The sequence below is a fragment of the Nomascus leucogenys genome, chromosome 3, assembly GCF_006542625.1.
Source record: "Nomascus leucogenys isolate Asia chromosome 3, Asia_NLE_v1, whole genome shotgun sequence".
Taxonomy (NCBI): domain Eukaryota; kingdom Metazoa; phylum Chordata; class Mammalia; order Primates; family Hylobatidae; genus Nomascus; species Nomascus leucogenys.
Window position 1 is genome coordinate 29,898,112 of NC_044383.1, and position 24,257 is coordinate 29,922,368.

Below are 24,257 nucleotides of genomic sequence, written 5' to 3' on the forward strand. Positions count from 1 at the left end.
TGGGATCCTCTCTCAAAAACAAACAAAAAAAGAGTCCCAGTCTGCTTCTTCTTGGACCAGCTTGGATCACCGAGCCTCAGTGACTCGGTGAGTTGGGGGTTGGTAACAGCCTCTCTGAAATCAAACAGATTTGGAATGAAAGAGGGGTCGTTTGTGTTTTGTTTTTCATGGTGAAGAAAGCCCCATTAGTGGAATCATGGTTATATTCTCTCTGCTCTCCCCTGCCCTTCATTTAAGAGCTTCTGTCTTCATCAATCTGTCAGCAAACAGCACGGATGGAGGCGCCTGGTGAGGGCAGCTGGACATGGGGTCCTTGGCTGGTCCAGCCCACTTTGCACAGGGACCTGGTCAGGTCTCAGGACCACAGAGAGCTGTGGGAGTAGGAAACTTAACCTCTCCCTCTTCCTCCCACATGCATTGCCTGTGTCTTATCACCCCACGAGCATGCATGTCATCCTTGTAGGGGGAGGGAGGTTCCCTCTAGGAATCCTCACATCTTCTTTCCTCCAGTTCATCTGGGAAATCTGTTCGTCTCTTCTCTCCTAGGTGTCACATCAGCCCTCAGAGCCAGGGAAGGACCCGCCCCCCCGCCCCCCCCATTCCCTTGGCTTCATGTCCCCACAGCTTACCTCTCTCCTCTCAGGCTCAGAGACTCCGGAGCTGCTCTGTCCAGACACTCCCCTGTCCCCCACAAGGGCTTCAGGCTGCACTCACATCCATTTCACCCAGCGCCATGCCAGACATTTCCGGGGATTCAGGGAGTATAGAAACCACCCCTGTCGTCAGGGCCACTGAAATCCACTTAGGGATATAGGGCCCTGTCAGGTGACTGGTATGCCCTGTGACTCTCCCATAACCACCCTGTGGTAGGTTGAGTAACGGCTCCCAAAAAGGTATATCCAAGTCCTAACCCTTAAAACCCGTGAATCTGGCCTTATTTGGAGAAAGGGTCTTTGCAGATGTAATCAAAGATCTTGAAATTAGATCATCCTGGATATAGGGTGGGCACTAAACTCAGCGACAGGTGTTCTTATAAGAGAAAGGCAGAAGGAGATGTGAGACAAGGCATGGGGTGGAAAGGCCATGTAAAAACCGAGACAGAGATCAGAGTGATGCTGCCAGGAGCCAAGAGATGCCTGAGCCCTCAGAAGCTAGAAGAGGTGCAGAAGAACTCTCCCTGATGCCTCCAGAGGGAGCGTGACCCTGCCGGCACCTTGATTTCAGACTTCTGACCTCCAGAACTGGCAAAGAATACATTCCTGGATTGTTGTTTGTTTTGAGACAGTCTCACTGTGTCACCCAGGCTGGAGTACAGTGGCATGATCACGACTCAGTGCGGCCTCAACCCCCCAGACTCAAGCAATCCCCCCACCTCAGCCTCCTGAGTAGCTGGATCACAGGCGTGCTCCACCACGCCCGGCTGATTTTTTTTTAGCATTTTGTAGAGACAAGGTATCACTATGTTGCCTAGTCTGGTCTGGAACTCCTGAGCTCAAGCGATCCTCCAGCCTCGGCCTCCCAAACAGCCGGGATTACAGGCATGAGCCTCCATGGTCTGCCAAATTCCTGTTATTTTAAGCCATTGGGTTTGTGGTAATTTGTGCCAGCAGCCTTAGGTGACAACTGCCTCCCACCTTCCTTTCTGTTCTCAGACCCATTTAGAAGGGCAGGAGGGCTGTCCTTGGAGCACAAGGCCTCTGCACCGTGCGGTCTGTGGGCTCCAGGCCCGCCTGTGCTCTCCCCTGTTTCTTAGGCAAGTCTCCCTCAACAGCCTGGGCTCTCTGGGCTGCATCGAGGGGAGGAGGTTGTGAGCATCTGTATCCTTGGAGGCCAGAGTGGCTGGGAGGAGCTGGCCCTCCCTGAGCCCAAGGGGCTGCTGACCCTGTTGCTATAAATCAGGGGACCCCTTGAGAAGATGAGAGGGGGTCCTGAGGAGGGTGGCTTCCTGACGAATTCTCTAGGACAGCAGGGGAGAGAGGGCCAGAGTGGGGTGACTGCCAGAGGGCCCTAGAGGTTGGTAAGGAAGGGCGAGACAAGCATTCAAGGAAGGCTTCATGGGGGAGGCAGCATGGAACTGTGCCTTAAGGACAGAATGAGTGTTAAGTAGGCAGGCCCAAGGGCACTTAGAATAAAACCAAACTCTTTTCTGTGGCTGCAGGCTCCTCTCTTTTCTGTCTTCCATCATGTCCAGTTCATTCTGCCCCAGGGCCTTGGCTGTTATAGTTCCCTCTGGCCAAGCCCACTTATTCCAGAGCTTTGCACAGCTGCTCTTTCTCCTCCTTGAAGGCTCCACTGAAGCCCAGAGAAGCTTCCTTGACCATTCTCTGAATTCTCCTTCCTTCCAGGCACCCCTCTTCACATTACCGTGTGTTATTATCTTTGTAGAGGTGGGGGAAGACCTGGAAGTGTAACCAATTACTCACTAGGTATGAAAATGTGTACTGCTTTCTTCTCGTGCCCACTCCCTTCCCAACTGGAAGGTAAACTCCTGAGAGCAAGGCCCTCATCTGTCTGGTTCACTGCAATGCTCCCAGCACCTGGAACAGAGCCCAGCACAGCAGGCCTCCATCAAGACAGTGCTGGGTGGATCAAGGGAAGGAAGGAAGGATGGAAGGAAGGAAAGAAGGAAAGGCAGGGGGAATTCTTCCAAGAATGAATGGCATTCCAGGTGGCAGAAAGACAGGGAAGAAGGAGTTGTACATGCATGCATAGACACTGTGAGTGTGAAGAGGAGAGGCTGCCAGGAATACATCAGTCTGCTCAGACCAGAAGGGGTCCCGAGGCCAGCCCTCTCTTACAGCTCCTATAATCAGTGCCCTCTTATTACCTCTACAAATGGGTCCTAGTTCATGGAGGTAGCTACCAAACTCTTCATGGCTGGTGTGGGGATCCTGGCCAGTGGTACTGTGTCTGGTGATTCTACTTGTCAGGGCCCTAGGCCCTGGCTCTCATGGGAGTCCATCCCATAGGTACCACTTTCCCAAGAAAAGCCCTGGAGGCTGTGGTTGGTTTGGGGGTTTAACTGTTCTCATCTCCCTTCACGTGCAGAATAAAATCCAAAGTCCTCACGGTGGCTCTCAAGGCTTGACATGATCCAAGTGTAAAGATCATGGCTCCCCTCCACTCTCTAAGCTTTAAAACCCCAGGTTGAAATCCCAGCTCAGCCACTAGATAGCTGTGTGACTTTGGACAGGTCCTTCAACCTTTCTGAGCTGCCATCTCCTCTAGGACAAAATGGGCCTGGTTAAAGTACTTGCTTCAAGGCTGTTGCGAGGATGAAGGGAGGGAATTCAGTGAAAAGCTCTTAGTGTGCACCAGGTGTGTGCTGAGCACTTAGCTACCATTAACCCTTTCCTTCCTCCTCTGCCCACTAACGTCCCCACTGTAAATCAATCTTAGGGCTTCCAGAGGGAGCAGCCATAGAGCCCAGGCCTCCGATGAGCACACAGCAGTCCCAGTGGAGAAGGGACCTGTTTCAGGGTCACACAGCCAGCCTGTGGCCCGGGTAGGACTTGAACTCAGGACTCCTACTGGAGGTCCCCACTCCTTCGCTGGTCTCACCCCAGCCCAGCCCGGAATGGCAGGAAGAAGGACCTCCAGTTACTGCTTAGACGTCGCAGCTGCACAGCCTCTTCTCCGCTTTCAGGACTGAGTTAATCCTGATGAGTTAGGTCTGTTTCATGCCCCGCGCAATCTTCCTTGCGATGCTCATCAGATTCCTAGGGCGGCATCTGGATGGCTTCGAAGACTCTGGCAGAAGCTGAGCCCCGCCGTCAACGGGCTGCACTACGTTTACAAGAGGCCTTTAATGCCCTGTGGTCCCGGCTTCCTTAATGGGGATTTTCCTCCCCCTCCTTTTTCTCTCCCCCTTTTTATATGGTCACCGGTTTGGCTTTCAGAGTGTGGTTTGGATTCCTAACAGAGAAGTCAAGACCGGAGAATCCCTTCCAGGCCCTCCCTCTCTCTCTCCCTCCCTCTCTCCCCCACTGGCCAATTGTGCCAAAGCCCTGGGAAAAGAAAACGTTGCTCCTGTCAGGATTTCAGCGGGAAAGAGGGAAGCCCCGTTGCGCTTCCAAAAACTCAGCTGGGAATTGGCTTGTGCAGAAATTCTCCTCTGACCTTGCAAGTGAGCAGCAGATCCAGGAGCCTGGTGGGGAGGACTGGGCAGCCCCAGGCACAGTGGCCTGGTGGCCTCACTCAGAGTACAGGCTGGAGGGCAGGGCGGGGTCCTGTGCTTGGGGCCAGCATGGGGAGGAGTCAGGAGCACCCTCTCACCTACCTCCCCACCCCAACCTATCCCTCCCTTCTCTGGATCTCCTACACCTGTGGAGGCCTCAGTGCTCCTTAACTAGTTTTTAAAATGAGTTCTTCCCAGCACTTTGGGAGGCCAAGGCGGGCGGATCATCTGAGGTCAGGAGTTCGTGACCAGCCTGACCAACATGGAGAAACCCCATCTCTACTAAAAATACAAAATCAGCCGGGCGTGGTGGCGCATGCCTGTAAGCCCAGCTACTCGGGAGGCTGAAGTAGGACAATTGCTTGAACCCGGGAGGCAGAGGTTGCAGTGAGCCGAGATCATGCCATTGCACTCCAGCCTGGACAACAAAAGCGAAACTCTGTCTCAAAAAAAAAAAAAGAGTTCTGTCTGCAACTAGGACAGGAATGATCTAAGCCTCAGCCAGAGCTTTGGCTAACCTTGAGATTGGGGGCTGGGAGAGGGACCACATTTATCTTCCCATCTCCCTGCTTTCTTTTTTGTCCCCCAACAGGATGAGAAAGGGCGGGAGTGCATTTTTGGAGGCTGAGGCCCTGCTCCATGCAGGTTTGTGGGCCCTCCCCCACCCTCCTGTGGTCCCCCTGGGTTTCCTCTGTATCTCAGACGGTCCTTCAGGGTCCTGCTCATACGGCTGGACTGCTGGTGTCACTGGGTCTGGGCATCCCTCAGCTTCTGACAAACAACTGCCTTCATTAAAAAGGCCCAGGATTCCAGCCCCAGGACCACCCATTTTCTTGGCAGTCCTGAGCTCAGGTCTCCTCATGTTTTTATTTTTACACAGCCTCCCCCGGCCTCACACATGTAGCCTGTGGCATGCGAGCAATCAAGCGACAGGCAACCAAAAAAGGGTAGGAGGCAAAGAGGCAAGGAATACCGAATCTGTGACATCTTCCCCCAAGGAACAGCGGCGTCGCCAGTGTCTGGATAAATCACGTTTTATCTCCTTTTGAGAGGAATGCAGGGCAGAGCGGCTTCATCTTGGTGATGTCGTCTGTCTGCACAGCGTTGTCCATCTGACAGGGAGATGGCCCGGCTCTCTGGCTTCAGAGAAAAGATGACGAAGGAGAGCTTGAGCAAGAGTCCAGGAGAGGAACAAGAATGACCCAGCAAGCACTTACTGAGCATCTGCTAAATGCAAAGCCTAGTGCTCCATGGAGTGTGGGGGCAGACAGGAGGGGTGAGCTACAGAGCCATCATGGAGAGATGAGAGATATCCATGGGAAGCAGGTCACATGCAATAGGATGCGGTCACACGTTCCACTGTCTGACTTCAGCAGGGCTGGCGACCAATGCTTGTGGTGACAGGGAAGTCAGGGGTGGCTGCAGCTGTGGTTTTCATGGCCCCTGGGTCCCCTGTCTGTTCACTTCTGCCTACCAAAGGCTGCTCACCGGAGCCACTGGGGCCCTCTACCTCAGGGCTTTGTCTAGCCATGGGCACATACTCAGCCAGACGTGCTGGAGTTAATGCCTGCGGAGGCAGCCCTCGGTGACAAACAGGGAGTTGGTGGGTAGATCCCCAGCCTCCACATGTCAGGTACATTCTCTGCCATCTCCTGGAGCCCCCCAGCAGAATTGAGCTCTAGTTGCCCACCATGACTAACTGGCCTGATAACACTTCCTTCCCCTCCCTGCCCTTACTGTCCCACTCTCCTAATGATATTTCCTGGGATCGCCTCCAAAACAAGTCAAATCCCTGTTTCTGGGGCTGCGTCTGGGGGAATAATCTAAATCAAGGCGATCGCTTCTCTGAGTACTTCACTCGGACCAGAAGCAGCTGGTGTGGATTCATGTGCAGTCTACATGTCTGCTCACATGCAATGGAAATGATCTAAATTGGGTCTCCTTTAATTCAAGTTATGGAAAACCATCTTCAACTCATTTAAATGAAAAAGAAAATGGTATTGCTTTATGTAACTGAAAAGTACCAGGTGGACCCTGGTTTAGAAACAGCTACCGACATCCAGCTGCTGAAATGATGTCAAAGAGTTCTGTCTCTCCCTCTCTCTACTTGGCTTTCCAATCACTCAAGAAGCTTTTACCAAGCACCTGTCTTGTGCCAGCCACTCTTCCTTTCTCTCATTCCATTTGCTTCTCAGGCCACTAGAGGTGCCAGGCTTTCATCCTGCCAGCTTAGCAACTGTGGGAAAAAGCAGTCTCAGGGCTGACTCTCATTGGCCCGGATTGGGTCCCTCCCCATCGCTGAGCCAATCACTGTGACTCTGGCTGACTAGGCTGCATCCTGTGGCTACCTTTGTTGCTAAGGGGTGTGGCTAGACTTACTGACACCACAAGGACTGGGAGTGGAAGATGCCTTCTCCAGAGGGAAATTAGGTAGACTGAGGCAACAGATGCCCGTTACAGCTACAGGTGAGCTCTTCATCATGTGCCAAGCTCATGGGCCCCGAAATGAGTCACAAGTGCTATAACTCACAGCAGAATGTGGCAGGTAGCCTAGGAATGGACAGCGAGTTGTGGATGTTCTGGAAAGAGGGACATTACTCCCAGCTCAGCCAATCAAGGAAGGCCTTCTGAAAAGGGGGCTTTGGCCCTAGACATTGACAGCCACCTAGCACAGAAGTCAGTTGTGTAAGACCTTGAACGTCAAGGCAAGGAGTTCAGATTCTAAATTTCTCGGACTAAAAAGGACTTATGTATTGATGCATTCATTATGATTGAATGTGGCCAGCTTGGGAGAGCCAGCTGGGAAGGTCTGAGGGGCTGGCATTTCCTGTAAGCCTTGCCCATACCTGTAGAGGGGTGTCCCAGCCCAGCTGGCAGCAGCCCATATGGCTGGAGGCTGTATGTGCAGCGAGGCCAGGGAAGAGTCAGGCTGGGACAGCCATGCTTCCCTTGGTATTGCCTTGTGCCCGCCCTGGAAGGAGCCACCCACCTAAACTAAGAATAGGAATTCCTGCCCAGCTGGCAGGAACGAATGCCGATTTCTCAAGGAGGGATGGGCCTGAAAACAAAGCGTAGCATGTGGGCTGGGCTCCACTTTGTGTTGATTTGCAAGGTCACTTGAGAGCCGCACCCACTCCGGGCATTCATTGATCCTGCCATTAGATCCAGGCGAGGTGGCCTGGCCAAGTCGCTCATTGAATCCCAAGATGGCAGCCTCCAGGGTTCCTCAACCACCAGAGAGGTCCTGGGCTCTCAGCCTAGGGTGCCTCCTGCCCTCCAGGAAAGGTGACTGTTTCTCTCTTGTTTCCTTGACCGTGGACAGGGGTGGTGGCAGGTAGTGCTGGACTAAGATGCTGAGAAGCCAAGGGAGAGGGGAATGAGAAGGTCTCTGTGGCAGTTTTAGCCAGAATCCCCCACTCATGAGCATCTCTCTTCCAGGCAAGATCCTCTTCCGCAGAAGCCACATCCGGGATGTAGCTGTGAAGAGACTGAAGCCTATTGATGAATACTGCCGGGTGAGAGTGTGTCTGGGGCTGGGGGAGGGGCTCGGGGAGGGCCTCAGGGAGGGGAGGGGCCCATTTGCCTGAGTGTCCATCTGTGAAGAAAGGTTGCTGTACAGAACCATCCTGAGGCCTGGTGTTTCCTGGCCAGAGGGGTGGGTATGGGATCACCCCGTAGCTGGGCCACCCTCTGGGACCCAAGGACCTCGGGTTCACAGCTAAGCTTCTGTGCCTGTCAGGATATAGCCATGTTTACAAAACACTGTTTTAAGTCACTTCCTCTGGGATGTGAACTGAGCTCGGGAGCTAAGTCAAAGAGCCTCCTTCTGAAGGGCTGCTTGCTTCTCTATGTGAGATTTTGCTGGACATAGAAGAACTATTTCTTTGAACTCCTGTTGGGATGTTGTTGGGATCAGTTCAATAGCATCAGCATTTGTTTATTCACCTAAATCTGGGTAACTACAAATGTTCATATACACATCTTTACAGATGCAGGTGTTCACACAAACACACACGCACATGCACATTAACACAGCCAGTGCCAAAGAGCAGGCAGGAGAAGGACAGCAGTGTCATGAGCCAGAGCCCACCTGTCTGTCTTTGATTAGAGCCCAGCGCTCCTGCAGAGAGCATAAGTGGCTACCAGGGGATGAGCGGCCCTCAGTTTCCTCGGCACATGGCCTCTGGAGGACCAGACTTCCCAGGTTGGAAGCCCTGACTAATTTCATGAACTTGGGCAAGTTACTGAACTTCCCTGAGCCTCTATTTCCACATCCGTCCAATGGGGAGGAGAACACACAGGGTGCCTCCACACGGTGGTCATGAGGATGGAATGAGCTAGCACATTGTAAGGCAACAGCACAGCGTCTGGCTCAGAGGAAGCATTCAGCAGATGCTTTTGTTATTATTTTTACAAAGGGCAAACAATTTGTATTAAATAAACAAGCAAATGAAAAAACTTTGTTTTTTTTTTAATTTTATTTATTTATTTTGATGAGACAAAGTCTTGCTCTGTGGCCCAGACTGGAGTGCAGTGGCACCATCTCGGCTCACTGTAACCTCCACCTCCTGAGTTCAAGCAATTCTCGTGCCTCAGCCTGCCGAGTAACTGGGATTATAGGAGCGTGCCACCATGCCTGGCTAATTTTTGTGTTTTTAGTAGAGATGTGTTTTTGCCATGTTGGCCAGGCTGGTCTCAAACTCCTGGCCTCAAATGATCTGCCTGCCTTGGCCTCCCAAAGTGCTGGGATTACAGGCGTGAGCCACTGTACCCAGCCATGTTTTTAACATGTTTTTGAGACAGGGTCTCGTTCTGTTGCCCAGGCTGGTGAAAAGGCTTTATTAAAAGCAAATAAAAAGTTAAAAAGCAAATAAAAAATAAAAACAAGCAAATAAAGCAAACACAAAATAATTTAATGTTTCTACTGGGCACCACTGGCTTTAATAGAGCTAGAATTTCGTAGTTAAATGAAACCCACTGTGGTTCCTGACTCAGAAATCTTGAGAAGATGTGGTACAATGTGTTATAATGTGGCAAATGAGGTATAAAATTTCACAAGTGCTGGTATTAGAGTATCAGAAGGAGAAGAGCTGGAGTTGAATCCCGGTGCCCACTTACTAGCTACGTGACCTTGGGCAAGCTGCTTTGCCTCTTTGAGCCCTAGTTTCCTCATCTGTAAAATGAATATAAAAACACTATCTCACATGGGAGCTGAGTAGGGAGAATGTATATCACAGTGTCCTCATACAGAGCTGTTGCTGGAGGAGCACTTGAGGCCAGGAGTTCGAGACCAGCCTGGGCAACATAACGAGACCTCATCTCTCCAAAAAAAAGTTTAAAATTAGCCAGGCGTGGTAGCACACACCTGTAGTTGAGGTGAGAGGACTGATTGAGTCAGGAGGTCAAGGCTACAGTGAGCTATGATCACGCCACAGCACTCTAGCCTGGGTAACAGGGAACGATCCTGTCCCTAAAAAAATAAAATAAAATAAATAAATAAAAAATGTTTAAGAACCAACTTGCTAAATTTATTAACTGGCATTCCCAAGCCTATAGGAAGAAAAGACAATGTAGTCTTCATTAAACTGAAGTTTGAATTTCGTGACTGTGAACATTATACTTGGGTCACATGTTCTGCCTTATTTTAAAAGGATGCCCCAGTGCTGGATTCCCTTAAGCTAGTAACTTCTCTTCTTCAGACCAATATTCATTTTTCTCTTTAATGGGCATTCACTGTTTCTGGTTAAATTGATGGCTGTAGCCTGAGCTTTTATTTCTCTTTTTTCGTTTCTCAAGAAGTTAAATAAATGGGCAAAGCTAATGCAGGAGGGGGCATAGGGCGGGAGTAAGGCTTTTCCAGCTGGGATTTATAGCTCAGATTAGCCAGCCCAAGGCATCTGCAGTTGGGCTCCGTGGAAATGCTGTCTGCTGGGTCATCCGGAGGAGGAAGTGATAGCATCTTATCTCCTAGGATCAGGCTTTGAACAGGACTCCTGATTCAGAGGGGCTCTGGAGCTCCAGTGTGCCACAGGTAGCAGGGGGAGCCATGGAAGTGGGGTCTGCAAGAGGAGGGGCCTCCTAACCTGATTAGCACAGATGGAAACTGCCCAGAGCCAGACAAGGAATGGGGCCATGGGCCCACCAAGCAGACAGCCATCTATCTCACAGGCGGTGATTTACTCTGAGAATGGCGGGGGTGGGGCAGTACAGAGTGACCTTTAATTCTGCTGAACTAAGAAGCTGGGATCTGTGGTCCGATTGTCTGAGAAACCCACTGACCTTGAAATGGTCTTTAGGGACAAGTCCACGGCCACTGCCACCTAGCTTTGCATTTCACAGCTTGCCTCCAGACAGACCACTCAGTATCACCGCCGACGCCAGCCAGCACAGTGCCGTGTGCAGTCCGCTCCACGGCCAGCCCTTCCCCTGTCTCTATCTGCCCTTGTCTACATACTGCCTAGAGCCTCTGGAGTCTCTACTTACAGTGCCCTGCATAGCCCACCTGCTTGGCTGGTCATCTTCCTTGGACCTGCTAGACAATGTGGGCTCAGAGTCTGGGGTTTGATGGGAATTTAGATTCACCCAAAATTGCGCAGCTGTCTCTGCACACCCGAGCAGCCGGCTCCCTGCAAGGACTCAGACGTGGAAAGTCTGACCATGCGGTGGACCTCCCCAGACTTCGGGCTCCCTGCCCTTGCTGGCCAGCCAGTCCCACCACCTAATGGCGGTTTCACAGCCCAATCTCATTGTTAATTTTTAACATATAAGCAGCAGATTGGATGGGAATCACGGAAAATTTACCATATGCCGACTGATCGTTTTATGTGGCACTTGAGGGTCAGGTGTCTATGAAGAGGGGTTCCAAAGGCATTTCTTTAACTTCATAAATTAATTTAAAGGGCAACATGGTAATGCAGTTAATATTTAATGGTCTGGGACCTCAACAAGATGAAGACTTTCATCAGACTAACAAGAGTAAGCTATACCATAGAGGCTTGGACTCACAATTTTTTAAGTGACTCTATTTACCCCGTTCCTGGGGGTGAAATACATGTTTGCAGTGTTTGTCCAGGGGATAAAATAAATGTTCTAGGGAGGGGTTAAGAGAGGAGTGTGAGAGAGTGTTGGAGAATGATCAACTCACCCTTTGACATGTTAATGACATTTATACAAGTCTCCACTTCCTGGTTGGTACGACTAGAATTTTTTTGCTGCCCAAATAGCTGAGCTTGTTTCTATTATTCGTCTATTTATGACACATTTGATTGCAGGGATCAATGGCTTTCTTTGTAGGAGGGAGGAGGGATTGGGTGCGGTCAGACTTAGGGGCAGGAAGTCTGAGCCCAACAAGAGGTCAGCGCTGAAGGGTAAGGATCCCCTGACCCTCCCCTCTGCACCTCCCAGACTCATTCATTTTTATTCCCACTTCCCAGACTTGAAAACTGAGGCTATTGCATGGCAGTGGTTCCTAGTCCCAGGTATTCTCCCTTCCACTGTGGGATTTTCCACCACAGCCAATCATTGGCTCTCGCCTTGGGGAGAGTAACGTTGTTCTTGTGGTCCTTGTTCTAAAAGCAGACCTGGCCCAGGAGAGGCCTTGCCAATTGGGAGTCTTAGGCAGAGGCCAAGGCTGATCCGTTCATGAGGGGCCTCCTGAGTGGCCTGGTTCTCTGGGGGAACCCAGATAGTAGAATCTCACCATCTCCCTGACAGACCCAGGAGAAGGAGTTTCTAGGTTGAGATAAAGCAGATCATGTCCCTTTTCTCCTTAAAGACTTTCAGAGGGCTGGGCACAGTGGCTCATGTCTGTAATCCCAGCACTTTGGGAGGCCAAGCTGGGCATATTGCTTGAGCCCAGGGGTTCAAGACCACCCTGGGCAACATGGTGAAACCCCATCTCTACAAAAAATACAAAAAGTAGCCGGGCGTAGTAGTGCACGCCTGTAGTCCCAGCTATTGGTGAGGCTGAGGTGGGAGGGTCACTTGAGCCTGGGAGGCAGAGAGGCTGCAGTGAGCCATGATTGCACCACTGCACTCCAGCCTGGGCAACACAGTGAGACCCTGTTTCAAAAAAAAAAAAAAAAAAAAACGGGACTCCTTCAGAGGAGTCCCGCTGCCCCGGAGAACAGCTGAGTACCTCAGCCGGGCCCTCTGTGGGCTGGTTCCAAGTGCTGCTGGGGCCTCAGCTCCTACCTCTCTCTTCCAATATCCTGCAGTCTAGTCCAGCAGACACAAGGCCATCGCCAGCTAGCCAGGCCTCTGCCCCTGAGTCTGTGCTGGTCCCCTGTCTGGATGCACATTCAGTTTCCTCAGTGGGCCCTTCCATAAGCCTCATGACTCCCCAGGAAAAGCTGATCACTCCTGCCATTCTGCCCCCAGAGGACTGCGCCCGCCCCCAGAGGACTGCGCCCACCCCCACTCTGCGCATTTCTCCTCTGCAGGAGGGTAACTTCTGTGTGTCTGTCTTCTCCCAGATTATGAGCTCCTTGAGGGCCACATTTGTCATCTCTGTGTCTTCACTAATAAATAGGAAGCCCAGCCCTAAGGGGGTGTCCAGCCAATGCCTGATGACAAGATGGAAAGATCACAAGTAGACAAAACTTCCTCAGAGAGTGACATATCCCCCAGGCCCTGATGTACTAAGATCCCTTGTGAAATGGCTTAAACTGCTACCAAGAACTAGACACCATTTACATTTCAAGGGGAGTCGCTGCTCAGATCCTTCAAAAAGAAAACCCATGTGCTTTGAATACTCTGGTTTCAGAAGTTCGGTGAGACCCCAGCTTTCCAGATGGTGACCTAGGAAGAACAGTCCGGGCAGGTTAGAGGCAGCCCCAGAGGTGGGGCTGGAAGGACACAGGTGAGAGGCCAGAGGAGCAGGATGCCAGCCCCCTTGTGCCACACCTCCAACTCCGCCCAGAGCGGCCGGGCTTTTACCCATAAGATTTCCAGGGATTAGAAACTGATGCTTTAAAAAAATTAAAAAAAAAAAAAAAAAAAATCAGTGTGCAGGAAGGAGAAAAAAAAAAAAAAAAACAACGAGAAAAGAAACTGATGCTGCTGAAAAGAGAGAAGCAATTGATCCTGTGTAAACAGTGGGCACCCGTAGTGTTTTGCCAAATGCAGAGCTTTGCTCTTTGTCCTGACGCAGGCATTACCCAGAGTGGTGGGCTCTGTGGAGGATGACCGTTTTAAGGCAGAGGGCCTGAGCACAGTCTGCCGGGGCCCCCTCCTGTGCCACTTGCATGTGCAAAGACCAGACTTGTGCCCACCGTATCTGAGTGGAGGTCTCAGAGACACACAATGCAGCCACCCTCTCCCTTGTTTACACCTGCACCATTGGCCATGATGACACTCGGTTCTAAGTGGTGGCTCATGTCATGGCCCCCAGAAAATGGTCTTGAGGGGCAGGAGCTGGAGACTGCAGGACAGTTTAGGACTGGAAATGGGGAAACTGGCAGGGCTAGCTGATGGCAAAACCTGAATGGCTCTTCAGCACCTCATTACCAGTCCCCCCTGACCCAGGTACCCACTACCCCAGCCACTTCCTGCGTGCCATTTCTGCAGATCTGCTCTCAGCCAGCTCACTGACCCCTGGTTTACAGAATGGCAGGGTTGGAGGGGGACTGAGGCCAGCTCAGCTGACATTCTCCAGGGACCTGCATAGTTCCAGCAGCTCCTCAGGGCAATGCTTCCTGCCACTTGCCCCAGAACCTGAGGGCTAGAAAGTCATGCTCATTTCAGCCCTTCTCCAACCTGAGGCCTTCAGAACCCTCTGAGCTCACCTGAGCTCTATTAAAAAGTCTCAATCAGATTGATTGATAGATCAGACAAATGAATTCACTGGTGATGGTGCTGTTTAGTTAGAGCTGTTAACAGTTACAGCTGGAAGAAACTTCAAAATGTCTCGAACCTGGATTTGCCTCAGCTGTGTTCCACAGGGTGTCACTAGGAATTGTTTGGAAAATCAGCACCACAGTCAAATACCTGTGGGTAAAGCTAGAGGCAGGAGGGAGTGGATCAGGGCACAGGCTCTGGACTCAACCTGATTCAAAATTTTTCTACTTACGGCTGGATGCCGTGGCTCGTGCCTGTAATCCCAGCACTTTGGGAGGCCGAGGCAGGTGGACCACTCTAGGTCAGGAGTTCAAGACCAGCCTGGCCAACTTGGTGAAACCCCATCTCTACTAAAAATACAAAAAATTAGCCTGGCCTGGTGGCACATGCCTGTAAATCCCACCTACTCGGGAGGCTGAGACAGGAGAATCGCTTGAATCCGGGAGGCGGAGGTTGCAGTGAGCTGAGATCATGCCATTGTACTCTAGCCTGGGTGACAGAGTGAGACTTGGTCTCAAAAAAAAAAAAAAAAAAAAAAAAAGCTTTGCTACCTACTAGCTGTGAGGCCTCAGGGAATTATGTAACCTCTCCGTGCTTTAGTTTCTTCTTCTGTAAAACTGAAATCATAGTCATACTGTCCTCTTAGAGTTGATGTGCTGATTAAATGACACAGTCCCACAGGATGTTGTTAGTAGTAGTAAATGCTGGCTTGTACAAAGCTCTACAGGTTTCTTTCCTGCAGGACTTCTCAGAGGCTTTGTGATGGTAACAAACATGGTGATCCCCAAGGCCAAGATAGGGGGACCCTCAAGGCAGATTTCACATGTGCTCACAGAGCTCATTTCACCTCATCAGGGAGTTCTTCTGTGAGACATACTTCGGGATTCCATTTTATCTTGGAAGAAATGACAACCAGAGAGGTGAAGTGAGTTGCCTAAGGTCACACAGCAAGTATATAACTGCAGAACTGGAACTAGAATTGACTCCTGTCTCCCATTCCGGTGCTCTTTCGAGTGTGCATCACTGCTTTCTCCTAAAGAATGACAATGGCAGCAATGACACTAATGTTATCACGGCTCACATTTACTGAGTGTACTCTTCACCAGCTACTGTGCTAGGCTTCTCGTGTTCATCTCACTTAACTTCCTAACAGCTAGGTAGGTGCCATGTCGCATCCCAGAGCTCAGAGAGGGCAGGTAATGCATCCAGCCCCACAGAGCCCATAAATGGCAGAGCCAGGACCCAAAGCCACATCTGCCTGCAGTCCTGAGGTCCTGAGGCTCTGAAGCCCTGACTTTACCACCACATGGCATACATCATGAATGTCTCATGGCAGAATTTTAGACCTAAGCTGGGGTTGCTAACCCTGATATGCCCATTATCTGGCCCCCTACCCTGCTCTTCTCAGAACGGCTGGGCTTGGGGGTGCCCTGGCCCTGGCCATCATCACCAGCCCAGGCTGCGGGGACTCACTGCTCAGCACCACCCTCTCCTGCCAAATGATTTTGGCCAGAGCTGAGCTTTGGCAGCAGCTCTGATGGAAGCTGCTCTGGGCTGAGAGCCTCTTGTCAGCCTGAAATCAGGACGAGCCCTCCACGCGGCTCCCCTCAGGGCTCCCTGTTAAATAAAGATGCCACGGTTATTCCACCAAAAGGCCTCTTTGTCTGAGGCCCTCGTGGCCCACGCGTCCCCTGCCTCCGGAATGTGGGTCTCTGTCGGCATGAAGAGCCCCTCTGTTCCCTGCCAGGGCTGGGTGAGCCATGGCTGGCCAGGGTCTGCGCTTAGGGTGAGTGGCAGCACACTGAGCTGGGAGGGCACCAGCGCTGTGGGCCACTGAAACCCGCCCTCTCCTGCCCTGCGTCCCTCCCTCTCCCTTTCAGGGTGGTCACCCGGCAATGACTGCACAGATCCGGGATCCCTGGTAATGGTTTCCTCCTGCCTTCTGCCCATCCCAACCCCACTGGCGCTCCCTCCTGGGGCCCCCTGTCCTCCCTGACTTTCTCTCCCTCCCTCTTACTCCCTGTCTGTCTCTCTTTCCTCAGTTTTTCATTTCCTTTTCCTTCTACCCTTCCCGAGGAGAACACAGCATAGACAGTGTGCGTTAAATGAGAACTTGAACACTGGAGGCATGCTCCACCCATCTGACCTTCACAGCTTGGGGCTGGATTCTGCCCCTTTCCTCACTTATTGCTTCACCCCCAGCAGCCTCAGTGTCCCCATCGTACGTGGAGGCAACGATGTCTACCTCCAGGACAAAATGGGGTGACATATCATTAGATTTGCTCTCTCTCATCCCTGTAAAACCAGGTACAGCCCCATATGCAGCACACACTGCAAAGCCCTCACTGTTTGGTGGATGATTGGAGGATTCAAGGGGCCAAGGGCAGGGCCTGACACATAGCTGCTCATTTAATATAAATTTTCCTTTTCTGTTTCTTGCCTGTTGATGGAGATGTGTTATGTTAGAGACCCTTGGAGAGCCATGATCCCTGAAAGGAATGACTGGGAGTTACATCATGCTCTCTTATCTGCCATGGTCTGCTCTTATCTCATCTTGCCTGGGTGTGGGTTTGGCATCAAGAAGGGCCCATCTCGATAGGATGCCTGGTGCTAGATGGCACACCTGAATTGTTATCTAACCAGCTCAGAGAATAACTAAACCATCACTTTCCTCTTACTCAATATTATAATTCTATAGATGCAACCTAAGATTATATGTGGGTTTTTTGCCCCACCATCATGTCCCATAGCTACTGGATATTGGGCTTATAGACATGGAAACCTTCACTACCTTATCCATTTTTCATTCATTCATTTCTTTAAACAAATATTAATCAAGTGCCTGCCCTGTCAGGTACTCTACTAAGATCTGGGGACACAGAAATCAACCAAACAGACTAAAATCCCTGCCTGCATGGAACTTACCTTCCAGTGAGTCTTTCCCACCCTCCATGGGTGCCTGTGGGCAGGCCACGTGTCTCCCTGCACCTCCGTCACCTCACCTGTAGTATGGGGATGGGAATTGTGCCCTCATGAGGACCCTCATGAGGATTTCCTGGAACGACACTCACAGACTCACTGTACTTGGCCCAGGAGCCAGTGGATCCAGGCCTTGCATCTGAAGCTGGTCGTGGTGCGTGAGGTTTCAGGAGGCAGGGGCATGGGACAGGGTCCTGTCTTATAGACCAGGTCTCATCAGGAGTTTCTCACAAGCCCTGTGTTTGTTACCTCCTCCAGTCCTGGGTTTTCCTTGCTTCTCCTGGCTCTAGCCCTCGGCTCCCTGTCCCCGTCCCTCAGCCCTGCTTTGGTAGTGTTCTCTCCTGTCTGTTTGGACCAGGGGATCCTTCCTTGCCCCAGCATTTCTCCCCATACTAAATTGAGGGGCCCAGAAAGCGGGGCTGCACCTGGCCTCACCCTACACCCCCAACCCCTCCGTGTTGGACTGGGCCAGGTCAGGGTCCCGCGTGCTGGTGTGCAGCGTGAACTCTGACTACCTTCTTTTTATTTTATTTTGTTTTGTTTTATTTATTTATTTATTTATTTATTTATTTATTTATTTATTTATTTTGAGACAGAGTCTTGCTCTGTCCCCCAGGCTGGGGTGCAATGGCACGATCTCGGCTCACTGCAGCCTCTGCCTCCTGGGTTCAAGCGATTCTCCTGCCTCAGCCTCCCGAGTAGCTGGCATTACAGGCGCCCTCCACCACACCCAGCTAATTTTTGTATTTTTAGTAGAGACGGGGTATCTCCATGTTGGCCAGGCTGGTCTCCAACTCCTGACCTCAAGTGATCTGCCCACCTTGGCCTCCCAAAGTGCTGGGATTACTGGCATGCCTGGCCTAACTCTGACTACCTCCTGACCTAGTGCCTCACTTTCCAGCCGCAGACTCTCCCTGTGCCTGGATGACAAGCTCACAGCTGGCCCACACACTTGCCATGACTACTGTTTCCCATAGAACGCCCACTCCTCCTCTCTGCTTGTCCAAACCCTGCAAACTCTACAAGCCATGCCCCTGCCCACTGTTCTAAGAAACCTTTCCACACCCTGCAGTTTACATTGTTTCTCCAGGCATCCTCAGCTTGGCCTAAAACCAGGCCCTGCTAGTCATGCCCCTGCCTACCTCCTATGGCCCCTCTCCCTTTCTCTGGGCCCTCAGGCCACACTGGCCTTCATTCATCTCCTGGACCAACATGCTTGATCGCTCTACCTCCACCTTGACCAGTTAATTCCTACCCATCCTTCAGAACTTAGCTTTAAAGAGTCCTTCCTGAAACACTGGCTCCCCATCTTCCACATCTTCTTGGGTTCTATCAAACTCCATCATAGCGCTCTGTTGTCCTTGGCAGCAATTATCAACTTGTCATGAAATAATTAATTTTGTAGTCAGTGTTTAGGGAGTGTGAATGCCTGGTGCAGCTGGAGCGTGGCTAGTGGGAGACAAGGCTGGGAGGACGTGACCTTGGACTGTTGGGTTAGGGATCTTGGACTTATTCTGTGTGCAGAAGGAAATTCCCTCAGGGTTCCTGCAGAATGATTAGCTCCTAAGGACCTTAAGACCCAGGGTTCCAGGGTTCAGTGGTCTTTTTTTTTTTTTAAGTCGGTTGTTAAGTTGGTTGACTGGCTGGTTGGATGGTTGGTTAGTTGACTGGATGGTTGATGGGTAGGTTGATTGGATAACTGGTTAGGGTTTTTTTGGTTGCTGTCTTGTTGGTTTGTTGATTAATTGGCTGGTTGGTTAGTTGGTCAGTTAGTTGGCTGGCTAGTTAGTTGAGAGAAATGGATAGAAAGAGGGAGGGAAGGAAGGAAGGTTGGTTGTTTGATTCATTATTTGATTGGTTGATTTGTTGATTAGTTTTCTGGGTGGACAGCTGGGTGGCTGGTTGACCATGTCTTCCATGGCTCAGTTCTTGAGCCTCTCTGTCGCTGTTGGTGCAAGGTGACACTCTCTTGCTTCTCCTGTTCCCAAGTTCATCACACCTAATGCCCTTTCTTCCTGTCCTTCCACAGGCACTTGTCCGGCTGCCCCCCCACATCTCACAGTGTGATGAAGTCTTCCGGTTCTTTGAGGCTCGACCTGAGGATGTCAACCCTCCAAAAGAGTAAGTAATAGCTCAGGCCTCTCCTGTGTGCTGGGGAGGCATGGGCTAAAGCAGTGGCCAGCCCGGGGAGGCTGAGGCTGTGGGAACACAAGCAGAAGGAGAGCTAGCCGGGCTAAAGAACAGTGGTCCAAAGGAATGGGGGACATTATTCCCCAGGTTCCTAGTGCCAGAGCCACTCTTCATTTTCCTTTAACCCAGGGCTGCAAGCGAGAGTGTCTCTGCATTTGTGGAGCAGATTTTCCTACAAACTCTTTCTGGCTCACAGGGTTGTTACAAGGAGTAGATGAGATAACAGAAAATATAATGGTCATGTCATTGAGACCACTCAGGGCTAGCACAGTCCTTGCTCTTCGCAGTTATGGCTACAGAGGTCCCAGCGTGCACTGCCCAGGCTGAAAACTCACCTGCCAAATAACAGCAGTCCTGGGCTGCTACAACAGATTTTATAATCATCATAAAAAATCATAATGAATTTACCCAGTGTCTTTTATGTATGGCATTTTATGATAGGCATTACCATATTCAATAGTCCCATTTACAGAGGAGGAAACCATGGCTCAGTGACGTCAGGTGCTTTTCCCCCAAAGTCATGCAGATGGTTTGATAGGAGACAGGCCAAAACCTGAACCTAAGTGTGTGGTTCCTAGTGGCCCAGTGTTGGCTAATGTTTCCATGTTTGGAGAGAAACAGGGAACCATGTAGGTCTTTTTTCTCTCTGAAATTGGGATGCTGTGGGCTGGTGGTCAAGATGGCCCACTCAGCCATGCTGGTTTCCCACACACAGGACCTGACTCCATCCAGATGGCCATGCTCTCTTGCTCAGAGCGTTCTGCTCACCTGCAGTCCTCAGCATAGGTTCTCATTGGAGAGAAAAATCCAGTTCCCACCCAGGAGCTGGTGGGCAGAAGGCAGGGAGGGGTGTTGGGGAAGAGAGAGGGTTGGGGAGAGGACTGAAGGGGATGCTGATGAGTCACCTCACTCCATAGCTATCCCCTGGAAGCTTAAAGTACTGGATGGGTGACAGAGAGGCAGATGGTGCCTACTACAGAGGGAGAGGAGAGAGTAGGACACAGGAACTCTCTGGGCCAGGCGGGGAGAGGCAGGGGGAAACTGGTGATGGGGAGGAGAAAGCCTGAAGATGAGGGTGAGCATTGCATGGCTCTGGAGGTGACATTCACACTGCACTTTCTGTGAATGTGCCCATGAGGTTGTAGAATATGTGGCCTGCACACCCATACATGGCAGTCCTGCCTAAAGGGACCCTTCTCTCTTCACGCATGCTAAAAGACTAATAGCCTGAAATGGCCTTGGCATTTTGAGGGAGGAAAAAGCAGCTCCGAGGCCCACCTGGCCTAGCAAAGGCCATCTTCATTGATGGCTGCCTCAGGCAAGAAACAAGCACTGTGAACCATCAGGAGCTGATCAGTAGCTTGGTTCACAGTGTGAAGCCGTGGAAAGCCACAGCATATAGGATGCAAGGTCTTGAGTTCACATCCCAGTTCTGCTGCTACTAGCTGTGTAATGTCCAGGCAGATCCCTTGTAACTTCCCCAAGCCTTCCTGTGGTCCCTAGTGGCTCAGTGCTGGCCGAAGTTTCTACATTTAGAGAGAAACAGGGATGAATCTTAAATTCAGCTGATTGAAAAAACAAAAAAAAAAAAGCTAGGCATAGTGGCTCACACCTGTAATCCCAGCACTTTGAGAGGCCAAGGCAGGTGGATCGTTGAGCCCAAGAGTTCAAGACCAGTCCTGGCAACACAGCGAGACCTTGTCTCTACAAAAAATAAAAATTTAAAATTTAAAATTTCAGAAGAAAGAATAGCGAGAAATAGGGAACCATCTGTAAAAAGGGAATAGTGATTAAGCCCTGTTTTTGCTACCTCCAGGGGTTATCCATGAAACTCAGAAGATGAGAGGTAGGAGAGGTTTGCACCAGGGCTTGTATATTCTTTTTTTTTTGAGACAAGAATCTCACTCTGTCACCCAGGCTGGAGTGCAGTGGAGCGATCTCGGTTCACTGCAACTTTTGCCTCCCAGGTTCAAGCAATTCCCTTACCGCAGCCTCCCTAGTAGCTGGGATTACAGGCACATGCCACCACACCTGGGTAATTTTTGTATTTTTAGTAGAGATGGGGTTTCACCATGTTGGCGAGGTTGGTCTCGAACTCCTGAGTTCAAGTGATCCACCCGCCTCAGCCTCCTAAAGTGCTGGGATTATAGGTATAAGCAACCGCACCCGGCCAGGGCTTGTGTATTCTTATCCCCGCATTACAGATTAGAAAACAGGAGCTCACAGCTAGAGCGGGAATTTGAACCCAGAACTTCCAGGTTGCAAGCAGAAACCCACACTTGTCTGTTTCTCCCGCCTGCTTCACTGGTTTGGGGACTGTGGTCCTGAAGCTCCTCAGTGTCTCCTTTCTGTCCCTGCCTCTCTGAGCTCCTGCCTTTTCCTTCTTCATCCTTGCCTTGCCTCAGGGCAAGGGAAGGCCCTGAGCCTGGCAGCAGTATCCCTGGGTCCTCACCTGACCCTGCCCGTGCCCAGCTGTGATGTTCTCTCCAAGCCTCTCATTTTCTGTCCTTGCATGGGGAGAGAGGAGATGCTCCTCCCTAGGTGAGTGGCTGTTGGGATTCCCTGTGATCGTGTGCCCCACCGCGGGGGAAAAGGATCAGGATCATTGATGGTGGAGGCAGCAGGTGTATCGCCACAAAAGCAGCTGACCCCGCCTGTAATCCATGCCTCCTAACCTGCTCTTTGCCAGTCAGCTGAATCCATCGGCCTCACTTCATTCATGGCATTAAGTTAGCCTTTTGCCCACCTCTAGGAGGCCCTTGAGGAACAGTGGAAACCAGGCTCAGCGAGACACTTGGCTGTTGGGGAGGCAGCAGGCCATGGCTTTGTGGGGCCAGGCTCTGGGGCCAGGCCCTGCCACTTAATGTCTCTGCATTTCTGTTTCCCTAAAATGAGATAATGCAGAACTCACGAGCTGGTCAAGAGGGTTTACTTAAATAACCCGGCCGGGTGCTACTGGTGCACAGGAAGTGCTCCATACCTGTGTTCGTGGAAGGCTGGGGAACAGAATGGAACGTGTGCATGCTCCACCCCTGCCTGACTTTTGCAGGGAGGGCCTGTGAAGCATTTGGCCGCTCCATCACCAGGCCAGCAGGGGTTATCTGCCTCTTTCTTGAGGTGGTATTGGCCACATGGGCCAGTTCACCACTGGTCTGGCAAGTTATGGGACTGGGAACATGAATGCCTCCAGCCCCAAGACAGGTCTGAGGCTCAGAAGGTGAGCTCAGCTGTGGCCAGGCAGTTCTGAGGGGCTTCCCCTCCCCTGGCCCGGCCCTGTCTCTGCTCTGCCTCCAAGACCCACCAAGAGAGACCTGTGTTCCCCTGCAGAGTGTGCCTGCCACAAAAGAGCCAGACCTTGTCCGTGACCCTCGGCTGACAGGCTGCCGATGTGTCAACCTAGTGCCTGTACCTCCTCCCACTCCAGCTGCTTGGACCTTTCCAGGCCACTGTGTGCCTCCCTTCCCTCCAGCCTAGAACATAAACACAGGATCGAGTAACAGCATATTTTGACTCTGGGGCGACTGTGGAGTGGCTTATCAAATTATCAAAGCCTGTGGATTTAATTGGAATTTTGTAGATAACCCCTGGCTTCTTTCAAGTGTGCTGCTGCAGGGTCCATTGAGAATTCATGGGGGCTGGGGTGGGGTACCGTCTTCCCTTTCCATCTTCCAGAGAAGACAAGGTCTGTCACAGCCCAGACTCGGCGGGGGAGGTGGGCAGCAGGCCCAAGTGCCTCGGCTTTGATCCCAGGCCACTCGCTGGCTTCTGCAGGCGGAGAGCCAGGCCCATCTCCGGTTGGCTAGCAGTTGCTCTTCCAGACCACTGGCCCTGCACAGAAAGGATATTCTTCATGGACACTTTTGATGAGCCTGGCACTGAACAGCCATGGTGGTTTTGCCTCCTCACGCGGCACCCCCCAGAAGGTTAATGGGATTTGTGCCCTTATGAAAGAGGCTCCAGCAAGGCCCTTGCCCCTTCCATCATGTGAGGACACAGTATTTGCCCCTTCTGCCATGGGAGGACACAGCTAGAGTGTGCCATCTGTGGGGAATCAGCCTTCACCAGACACCAAATCTGCTGACGCCTTGATCTTGGACTTCCCAGCCTCCAGAACTGTGAGCAATAAATTTCTGTTGTTAATGAATTACCTAGTGTGGCCGGGCGCTGTGGCTTACGCCTGTAATCCCAGCACTTTGGGAGGCCAAGGCAGGCGGATCACCTGAGGTCAGGACTTTGAGATCAGCCTGGCCAACATGGCAAAACCCCATTTCTGCTAAAAATACAAAAATCAGCCAGGCATGGTGGCACATGCCTGTAATCCCAGCTACTCAGGAGGCTAAGACAGGAGGATCGCTTGAACCCAGGAGGCAGAGGTTGCAATGAGCCAAGATCGCGCCACTGCACTCCAGCTGGGTGACAGAGCAAGACTCCATCTCAAAAAAAAAAAAAAAAAAAAAAAAAAAAAGAAAGAAAAAGAAAAGAAAAGAAAAGAAAAAGAAATTACCTAGTGTAAGGTACTTTGTTAGTGTAAGGTACTTTGTTAGTGTAAGGTGCTTTGTTATAACAGCCTGAACAGACTAAGACACTTGCTCTGTTTATTGTTGGCCCCTCCCACTAGAACACAGGCTCTAGGAGAGTACGAACTTGTCTTTGTTCTGTTCACAGCTGTATCCCCAGCACCCAGAACAGTGCCTGTCCCAGAACAGGGTCTCAGAGGGTCTCTGTTGGATGAATGATTGTTGTCATTCAGTCCTCACTATGGTCTTACATGGTAAGTACGACTGTGACATGATTTTACCAAGGAGCTGAAGGCTCAGGGACATGAAGCAGCTCACCTAAAGTCACCCAACTGGCAGGTGCAGGGCCAAGATCCAAGCCAGGCAGGCTGGCCCCAGACATACGGTTCTAACCGCAGCCCTGACCCAACCTATCACTCAGCTCACACCCACTACGCCTTCCCAACCTCCTCAGCAGCACCCGCTCCCCACCTCCACCCCAGCCAGAGTAGGTGGGTACCGGCCTCAGCCCCTTTGATGTTTTCCTTTGAGGATGGTGTGTGTCTTAGTCTGTTCAG

At 51.3% G+C, this 24,257-nt stretch overlaps 1 protein-coding gene across 4 annotated transcripts in view; it reads left to right on the forward strand.

The window, feature by feature from the left end:
• The window catches only part of SH3PXD2A (SH3 and PX domains 2A), a 257,237-nt gene that overhangs the window by 111,708 nt on the left and 121,272 nt on the right, over positions 1 to 24,257 (forward strand). For 3 of the 4 annotated variants that reach the window (XM_030807435.1, XM_030807429.1, XM_030807433.1), the window contains exons 4-5: positions 7,616 to 7,692; positions 19,023 to 19,114. In XM_030807435.1, the coding sequence (XP_030663295.1) occupies positions 7,616 to 7,692; positions 19,023 to 19,114 (169 nt within the window). Of the gene's footprint in view, positions 1 to 7,601; positions 7,693 to 19,022; positions 19,115 to 24,257 lie in introns of all 4 variants that reach the window. The other variant, XM_030807437.1, reaches the window with a different exon arrangement.